The sequence below is a fragment of the Tupaia chinensis genome, unplaced genomic scaffold (genome assembly GCF_000334495.1).
Source record: "Tupaia chinensis unplaced genomic scaffold, TupChi_1.0 Scaffold000362_1, whole genome shotgun sequence".
In the NCBI taxonomy this organism is placed as follows: domain Eukaryota; kingdom Metazoa; phylum Chordata; class Mammalia; order Scandentia; family Tupaiidae; genus Tupaia; species Tupaia belangeri.
In genome coordinates, this window is record NW_006159859.1 from 8,788,366 (window position 1) to 8,797,344 (window position 8,979).

General features: G+C 38.0%; 2 protein-coding genes across 2 annotated transcripts in view; both read left to right on the forward strand.

Moving 5' to 3' along the window:
- HSPA4L (heat shock protein family A (Hsp70) member 4 like) overlaps positions 1–4,991 on the forward strand; it is a 56,291-nt gene extending 51,300 nt beyond the window's left edge. The window contains exons 19-20 of the mRNA XM_006153142.3: positions 1–136; positions 3,122–4,991. The exon at positions 1–136 is cut by the window's left edge and continues 38 nt beyond it. Of these exons, the coding sequence (XP_006153204.1) occupies positions 1–136; positions 3,122–3,313 (328 nt within the window). The 3' untranslated portion in view covers positions 3,314–4,991. The remainder of the gene's footprint in view (positions 137–3,121) is intronic.
- Positions 4,225–8,979, forward strand: part of LOC106735368 (60S ribosomal protein L21-like) — an 11,902-nt gene continuing 7,147 nt past the window's right edge. The window contains exons 1-2 of the mRNA XM_014589592.1: positions 4,225–4,234; positions 7,660–8,154. Coding sequence (XP_014445078.1) covers positions 4,225–4,234; positions 7,660–8,154 — 505 coding nt within the window. The remainder of the gene's footprint in view (positions 4,235–7,659; positions 8,155–8,979) is intronic.

The following is an 8,979-nucleotide window of genomic DNA, read 5'->3' on the forward strand; positions in this document are numbered from 1 at the left end:
TGCTGAAATGGAAAAAGTTGAAAAATACATCAGTGATGCCATGAGTTGGTTGAACAGTAAGATGAATGCACAGAACAAACTTAGTCTCACTCAAGATCCTGTGGTAAAAGTTTCAGAAATAGTTGCAAAATCAAAGGTAAGAAACTGTGAAAAATCCCCCCCCTTTTTTTAAAAGTTTTTGTCATAGTGTGTTTATGCTTACCAGAAAGAAACAGAGAGGAAAAGTGAGCAATCACCCCCTGGGGGAATAGCCACATTGCAGTGCTGCCTTCTCCATTCTCTCTTCAGGATTTTGGGCATGCACACGCATGCACTCTGTGTGATTCTCAAACTACTGGGTCTGGGACTCGAACTGCAATCAACCACATGAGAGTCCAGCACCTTAACCACCATGCCACCTTCTGGCCCCCAAAACCCTTTTTTAATGGTTTCAAAGACTAAAATTTTTTAATGGGAGCCATACCTTGAGGTAATGAACTTGCAGAAGAACTTTAAAAATCAATCTAAAGGCTAATCTGTTTCTTTACTAAAAAAATATTTTTCGAAAAGATTCTTGGTGTGGGATATCTGTTCATTGACTTATTTTGCCACGCAAAATAAGTTTTTGAATTTTGACAATGTGGAATGAAACAAAGCAAAGTGCAAACTTCTGACCGTTAAATATTTCAGACTTAAAGGTTGGCTGAGACCTCTAAGTTGTCATTGTAAAACTTTGCAGTATAGGTCTGTCTTTGACCTACTTTGAACCATGTGATTTTTTTTTTTTTTTTAGGGATTTTTGCTATAGAGCACATGCACTCTCCAGACAGACAGAGACAGAGAGACAGAAAGTGAGAAATCACCCCCCCAGGGGCGATGGCCACGCTGCAATCCCTTCTCCTCTCGGGATCTTGGGCATGCAAGCACACGCGCCCGGCGTGAGTTTTAAGCCATCGGGTCCAGGATGCAAACCGCAGTCAACTACATGGGAGTCCAGCGACATAGCCATTATGCTAACTGCTGGTCCCCTGTGTGAATTTTTTTTTTTAAGCTTTTTTGATATAGAATGCATTTGCTTGCCAGAGGGACAGAGAGACAGAAGCAAGAAATCACACACACACCCCGCCCCAGGAGAGATGGCCATGCTGCAATCCCTTCTCTTCCATTCTTCTCTCAGTATCTTGGGCATGCATGCCAACCCATCTGGCGTGAGTTTTAAGCCACCAGGTCCAGGACTCAAACCACAATTTTCTATGTAGGAGACAAATGACAACCATTTCACCATCTGCAGGTCCCAAACTGTGAATTTCTATGGCACCTTCTTTTTTTTTTTTTTTTTTTTTTTGTGCTATAGGGCGCGTGCACTCGCCAGAAAGACAGAGAGATGGAAAGTTAGAAATCACCCCCCAGGGGGGATGGTCACGCCACAATCCCTTCTCCATTCTCCCCTCGGGATCTTGGGCACTCATGCACACGCGCCCAGTGTGAGTTTAAGCCACTGGGTCCGGGACTCGAACCGCGGTCGACTACACGGGAGTCCAGCAACATTGCCATTACGCTAACTGCTGGTCCCAGCACCTTCTTACTTCTAAGATAAAACGTCCAGTGTAAAAAATATTGCTAATGAAAAAGACAGAGTTATCATAGAAAACACCATAAAAAATACAGGTACAAAACTTTTAGCATCCAAGTAGAAAAATCAGTAAATATATACATTGAGTATAACCAATTGACAAAGGAAGAAATACATGTCCAGTACAAGTAAATGGAAAAGTGTTCATTCTCATCACTAATCTAAAAAATGCAGATTTTTTTTAACCTATCTCTTTTCATTCTCAGAAGTTTTATAATAAGTAAAGGTCATTTACTCGTAAGGGTAAGGTGAGACATACAGTATGACAAGCAGTTTGCCACGAAAACAGTCTGCTTATGATGTTACTTCCATTCTTTGTCTCCCTACCTTAATCCCCGTGACACAGTCTTGAAATGTTTTTAATTTTTGTTTTAAGAATTATTTTAGGAGCCGGCTGGTGGCGTGGTGGTTAAGGGCATTGGACTCCCACATGGCCAACTGTGGTTCGAGTACCAGACATAGCAGCTTGTTTTCTTGCTTCTTTTAAAATAATTATTTAACTCTATTGATTTATTTTAATTTGACCAGAGAGGGACAGAGTGGGAAGGAGAGAGTGAAAAAGCAACCTGCCAGCTCCAGAATTGAACCACGGCTGGCCATGTGAGAGTTCAGTGCCCTTAATTAACCACCATGCCACCAACCGGCCCTGAAATATTTTTAAATATAAGTAGTATTTATATAATTTTTTATTTTTGTTTTGTTTTTGTTTTTTGCTGTAGGGTGCATGTGCTTGCCAGAGACTGAGAGAAGAGGGAGAGGAAAAGTAAGAAATCCCCCCCCCAGGAGAGATGGCCACACAGCAGTCCCTTATCTTCCCTCCTCTCAGGATATTAGATACACATGCATACATGCCTGGCATGATTTTCAAGCCCTCAAGTCTAGGACTTGAACCATGGAATTGACTATGTGGGATCCAGCCCCTTAACCTCCAAGCCACCTGCTAGCCCCTATGTAATGGTTTTTTATTTCTTTGTAAAAAGCAAGGAAATAGAAAATATATTTCATTTAAATTGAGATGCTTTTACTTTTATGGCTTTTTCTTTTTAACAGAAAAAGCTACTCAGCTATTTTCAAAAATTTAAAGTTGTTAATGTGTTTATTAATATGATTTTATTTATTAAAATTGCTTTTCAATAAATGTTGAGAAATTCCATTTGCAAAATAGATATTATTTGACATAAAATTCTCATAATAAAGCATTAGGCATATTTAAAGGAATAATCAAGAATTATTCCCACAAAATTAAATTATGAGGAAGTTATTAGGAAACAAGTTTTAGGATGGTTAAAAATAAAATAAAATGTCAGAAGTTGCTGATTGCCCCAGACTTGGATTAGCCCAGAAGGTAAATCCTACACAAGGTATTTGAAGAAAGAGTTGGTTATTTAGCTGAGCAAACATAAACTCAGGAATGTAAAATTATAAGGAAATTTTGAAAGTTAATGTAGAATTTAGAAAGTTAATGGCAACTTTTAATATTGTTAATACAATCAATTTTTGTGTCATTAGGAACTGGATAATTTCTGTAACCCCATCATTTATAAGCCCAAACCCAAAGTGGAAGTGGCTGAAGACAAAACAAAAGCTAACAATGACCACAATGGACCGATGGAAGGACAGAGTGGAACTGAAACTAAGCCAGATACAGCAAAAGACAGCTCACAGCATCCTAAATCTTCTGCAGACATGGAAGTGGACTAAGTCTTCATTTTACCTTCACGTAATTCAAACAGTGCAAGTAACCACAGGGCCCATTCTTCTTTTACATCTAGTACACACAACAGATGTTCAGTTGTTCCTAACCACTTTCTGTCATTTGTTTTTTGGAGTAGTTTTGAAAAGTGTTTTATACTGAGTGCACCTCTGTTCGTTTCCATTGCTGCTCATGTGAAGTTTGAGTTGAATATAGATGTACAAGCCAGTTTAAGCTTTCCTGATATATTTTATATCAAACATGCAGGATTAATAAGTAGTTAACAACAACCTACCTTATTTAAAGCTTCTACTTGGATAAACCTTAGTTCCTTTATTCAGGAAAGGATACTGTATTGCACTATTGCAGAAGCATAGATTTAATTGCATCGTTATTTTGAAAACGAAAGTTGAAATTGATGTGGTTTAAGCCACGGAAGCACTGAACTTTTTCTAGATATTGTATTATTAATAATTTAGATATTAAAACAAACAACAGGTTCCACAACAAATTAGTCCATCTCATTGACATAACATGAGAATTCCAAAGCTTTGTTGTCATCACATGAATGAACTAAATCACAAGTTGATAGGGAAAGTGCATCAATTTATGTTAAGGTGACACCAGCAATTTGCTTTCTTTGTTAGTACTGTGGATTGATGTTTTCTCAGAGTAACTGTGTGTCTTTTTCACTTGAAACTTTTGATCTACTTTTCCTTAAAACCAGCTGCTGCTAAAATAATGCTAACCTGAAAATAGAAGCCTTTTGGTGAAAATGACCTTCCTCTTAAGGGAAGACTGCTGTTGACCTTCTCACACATTGCATCTGTGACATTGATAGCCTTGTTTAAGTTTTAATAGTTGTCTTGGTTTTCTCAATTGATTTTGTTAATAATACCCTAACATAAGGTAGGGGGAAATGGCACAATGTATTGCATTATATACATTTATCATTGATTTACTTAATGTTACAATATAGGAAAACACTATTAACTAAGTGATAATACTTGAAAAGGAGCACTTATACCACAAGTCCTAGGAGATAATGCTTGTAATAAAGTTAACTATGTTACATATCAACAGGCAAAATATAAACTGTTACATAGTGTAATATGTCATGATGTGATTAAATTATAATTCCTTTTACATGTCCTTTTGAAACCTGGGCTCCAGTTTTGGTGCTTCTTGTATAAATAAATGGGAGGACAGTAAACTTTAAGATGTATTAAGGAATCAACCTGTGCTTCGTCACCAGACTTGTTCATACTGTTCAGCTGTGTTCAAAGGCTTGAAACCCATTCAGTAGGGGCACAGTCTGAAATAACGTTTGAACCTACAAGAGAAAAAACGCTTAAACACACGGGACGTTGTATTCTTAATGATAAATCAATTGGACTGACAAAGGTTAAACTTTCAAAAGGCCTTTTTTTTTTTTCCCAAAGCTAAATCTTAAGAATTAATACTGACTTTACTTAAGTAGTAAAAATTGAGAGTGTAATATCTTTAGGGATAGTCATTATTTCTCACAACTAGTTCTCTAAGAGAGACTTTGTTTCTACAATGTAGTCTGCACTGAAAGGACTGTATGGAGCAGTACATTTTGCAGGGATTTTTATTCAGCCTTTTGGGGAAGGTGTTTCTTTCTTTGCATTAAAAAAATATAGACCCAGTATATTTTTAAATGCCTTCTAGTCTTTATCCTTTGCTGAATACTTTTAAAATGAAATAATTATATCCAACAAGTGATGTGATACATTTGTTAAAAGCATGTATCAGTTACTTTTGATTTGTATTTTGAATGTATTAAGTTCATTTCAGAAGAGCATGAAGGTTATGAAAGGGAATATATAATAACAGTACAAGTAGAGAATTTTTAGTTTTTTCTTGAGCTAAATTCTCTACCCTCTGAGGAGATATGCCTCAGAAAGGTCCCTGGGAATAAATGTGGGAATAGCCCTTGGTGTGGCTAAATGGTCTAGTATATCCTGACTTCTTCCATTCCTACTTTTAAGTAACTTTATGTAGTTTTATGTTTTAGTCAGATATACAACACCAATTTTTGCATTTATATAACTCTTCATTTAATAAACTACATCTGAAGATAATGTGTATACTTTTCCTATTTATTCTAAGTAAATATTTTTAAAGAATTATTTTATTTAACTCTACTTATTTGTTAACTTATTTTTATTTGACCTGAGAGGGACAAAGCATTAGAGAGAGAAAGAGAAAGCCACCAGGTCCGAGATTCAAACCATAGTCAGCCATGTGGGAATCCAGCGCACTTAACCACCACGCCACCTGCAAGCCCCTCTTTTCTTTCTTTTCTTTTTTTTTTTTTTTTTTTTTTTTTTTTTTACTATAGGGCGCGTGTGCTCGCCAGACAGACAGAGAGAGACATAGAGACAGAAAGCAAGAAATCACCCCCCAGAGGGGATGGTCACGCCGCAATCCCTTCTCCTCCATTCTCCTCTCAGGATCTTGGGCACACACGCACACGCGCCTGGTGTGAGTTTTAAGCCACCAGGTCCGGGACATGAACTGCGGTAGACTACGTGGGAGTCCAGCGACATAGCCATTACGTTAACTGCTGGTTCCCACAAGCCCCTCTTTTAAAAAAAAAAGAAAATTATTTTTATTTATTATTATTCTTTAATTCAGCAGAGAGAGAAAGAGAAAGAGGGAAAGTGAGAAAGCAAACCACCAGGTTCAAGACTTGAACCAAGGCCAGCCATGTGGGAGTCTACCACACCATCTGCTGACCCCGTATGTAAATATTTTAAAAGCCACTTCACCTTATAATGTGTTATTTAGTGGATTCATTAACGAAAGAGGATATGTTCTCCTTAGTACAGTTTTGGGTAGATAGTATGGTTCAGTCTAATTTGAATATGCATTAACATATGCAATACTAAGGACTAGTAGGTGGCATGAGGTTAAGGAGCTGGATTCCTGATGGCCTCCTGTGTGGTTTGAGTACCAGACCTGGTGGTTTGAAAATCATGCCAGGCCATGTGCATGTGTTCCCAAAATCCTAAGAGACTGGAGGAGAAGGGTCTGTGGCATGGCCATTTCTCCTGTGTGGTGATCTCTCCCTTTCTCTGTCTCTGGCAAGCATACACACCCTATAGCAAAAACTTAAAAAAAAAAAAAAAAAAGAAAGAAAGAAGCAATTCTAGACCAAAAGAAATGTTTTTCAAAATGCTGTTTTAGCAGTTATTTTAAAAGATGGACAGCAAAATAGGATGTCTTCCTACAATAAGAAAGGATTAAGGGTGTAGAATATATCTAGAATGAATAATAAATATAGATTAATATATGTTGATTCTAAGGAAAAGTATAAATTACTTGTCTCCATTTCAGAAACCAACTATTGATAGCCACTTATACTGTGATTATAAAAACATTGTTAAATAGGGACCAGCAGTTGGCGTAATGGCTGTGTCATTAGACTCTCATGTAGTCGACCACGGTTCGTTCAAGTCCTGGACCCGGTGGCTTAAACTCACGCTGGGCGTGTGTGTGTGTGTGCGCGCGCGCCCCCAAGATCCCAAGAGGAGAATAGAGGAGAAGGGATCTTAGTCTTTAGTCTTTCCTGTTACCTTGTTTATTTCGTCACTTGTCTAAATTCTAGACTTTTCTTTTTCTAATAGGGTCCATTGCATGCACTCACCAGAAAAAGAAAGTGGGAAAGTGAGAAATCATCCCCTACAAGGGATGGCAGTCCCTTCTCCTCCATTCTCCACTTGAGATTTTGAGCACACACACATATTCGCCCAGTGTTTTTTTCCAGCTGCCAAGTTCAGAACTTAAACCATGCAATCAGCCATATGGGATCCAGCCTCCTTGGCCACCATACCATTGACTGGCCCTGGCTCTAGACTGAAAATCATTGTGTTTTTCTCAAGTATATTTTCCTTTAATATTTTGGATTATCCTTTATATCGTTTTTTATCACTTTTTAAAAAAATGTTTCACTGATATCCTATCCTTTTGATTACTGATTTTTTAAAGTTATTTTATTTAGCTTTATTTATTTTTAATTTTTGGACAGAGGAGGGAGAGAAAGGGCAACCCACCAGGTCTGGGACTCAAGCTGCAGTCGGCCATGTGGGAGTCCAGTGCCTTTAACCACCACGCCACCTGCTGGCCCTTTGATTACTAGTTTTATTGTTTTTATTTCCTCTTCAATACTAAGTCTTAACTGTTAAGAACTTTTTGACTCTATAGTTACCCTTGACAAACCATATTACCAAATTCTGTATATAATGTCCCCAGAATTTAAAAGTGACAGGCCTTCCTTTTGGCCGGAACCGCCATCTTCCATGAATTAACCAAAATGACAAACACAAAGGGAAAGGGGGAAGGACCCCGACAAAGGGAAAGCACAGAGACACCCGATGTATGTTCTCTAAACCTTTTAGAAAACATGGGGTGGTTCCTTTGACAACATACATCCGAATCTACAAGCAAGGTAATATTGTAGACATCAAGAGAATGGGTACTGTTCAAAAAGGAATGCCCCATGAATGTTACTATGGCAAAACTGGAAGAGTCTACAGTGTTACCCAGCATGCTGTTGGCAGTGTTGTGAACAAACAAGTTAAGGGCAAGATTCTTGCCAAGAGAATCAATGTGCGTATTGAGCATATTAAGCATTCTAAGAGCAGATACAGCTTCCTCAAATGTGTGAAGGAAAATGACCAGAAAAAGAAGGAAGCCAAACAGAAAGGTACCTGGGTTCAACTGAAGCATCAGCCTGCTCCACACAGAGAAGCACACTTTGTGAGAACCAATGGAAAGGAGCCTGAGCTTCTGGAACCTATTCCCTATCAATTCATGGGAGAATGTATGTTAAAAATAAACTAATCTATGGTCCTTTAAAAAAAAAAAGTGACAGGAAACATTTTTTGTGTTCTGGCCTTTAAAATATTTTTAAGTAGTTCTGGATCAAAAAGGGTCAATTAAAATACTATGCTACTGTATTACATATTAAATAACCAACATATTCCTCATTTTCAATCCAAATATCAGTGTAACAAAGTAATAGAGGTCAGAAATTCAGGAGAGTTGTTAAAGATTGAATGCCTATTCTTTGCCCTTCTGTGGTTATGTACGTGTGTTGTGCACCTTCTTTTGTTTCTTGAGAATTTCCTAATTTTGGGGGGAGGGGGACCAGCAGATGGTGTAGCGGTTGCATTGCTGGACACTCGCATGGCTGACTACAGTTGGAGTCCTGGACCCGTGGTCCTTCGTTCTCCTGGGATTTGGGGCACTCACATACAAACACGCCCAGTGTGAGTTTTAAGCCACCGTATCTGTATCTCGAAATGCCATCCACTATGTGGCAGTCCAGCATCTTAACTACCATGCCACCTGCCGACCTCGATTTCTACATGTGTACTTAGGTATTAATGCATATTATTGTACAGTAAACCTGTAAAACTTTTCATCCCACATGACAAACTATACCACTGAACAACAGCTGTTTTCCCTTTGTCTTCTATAGTGGAAAGGACCAACCACTATTCTACTCACTGTTTCTGTGAGTTTGATTACTTTAGATACTTTGTGTAAATGTAATCATGCAATATTTGTCTTTTGGTGGTTATTTCATTCTTTTCTTTTCTTTTCTTTTTTTTTTTTTGGAGAGGTTTTTGCTATAGGACACGTG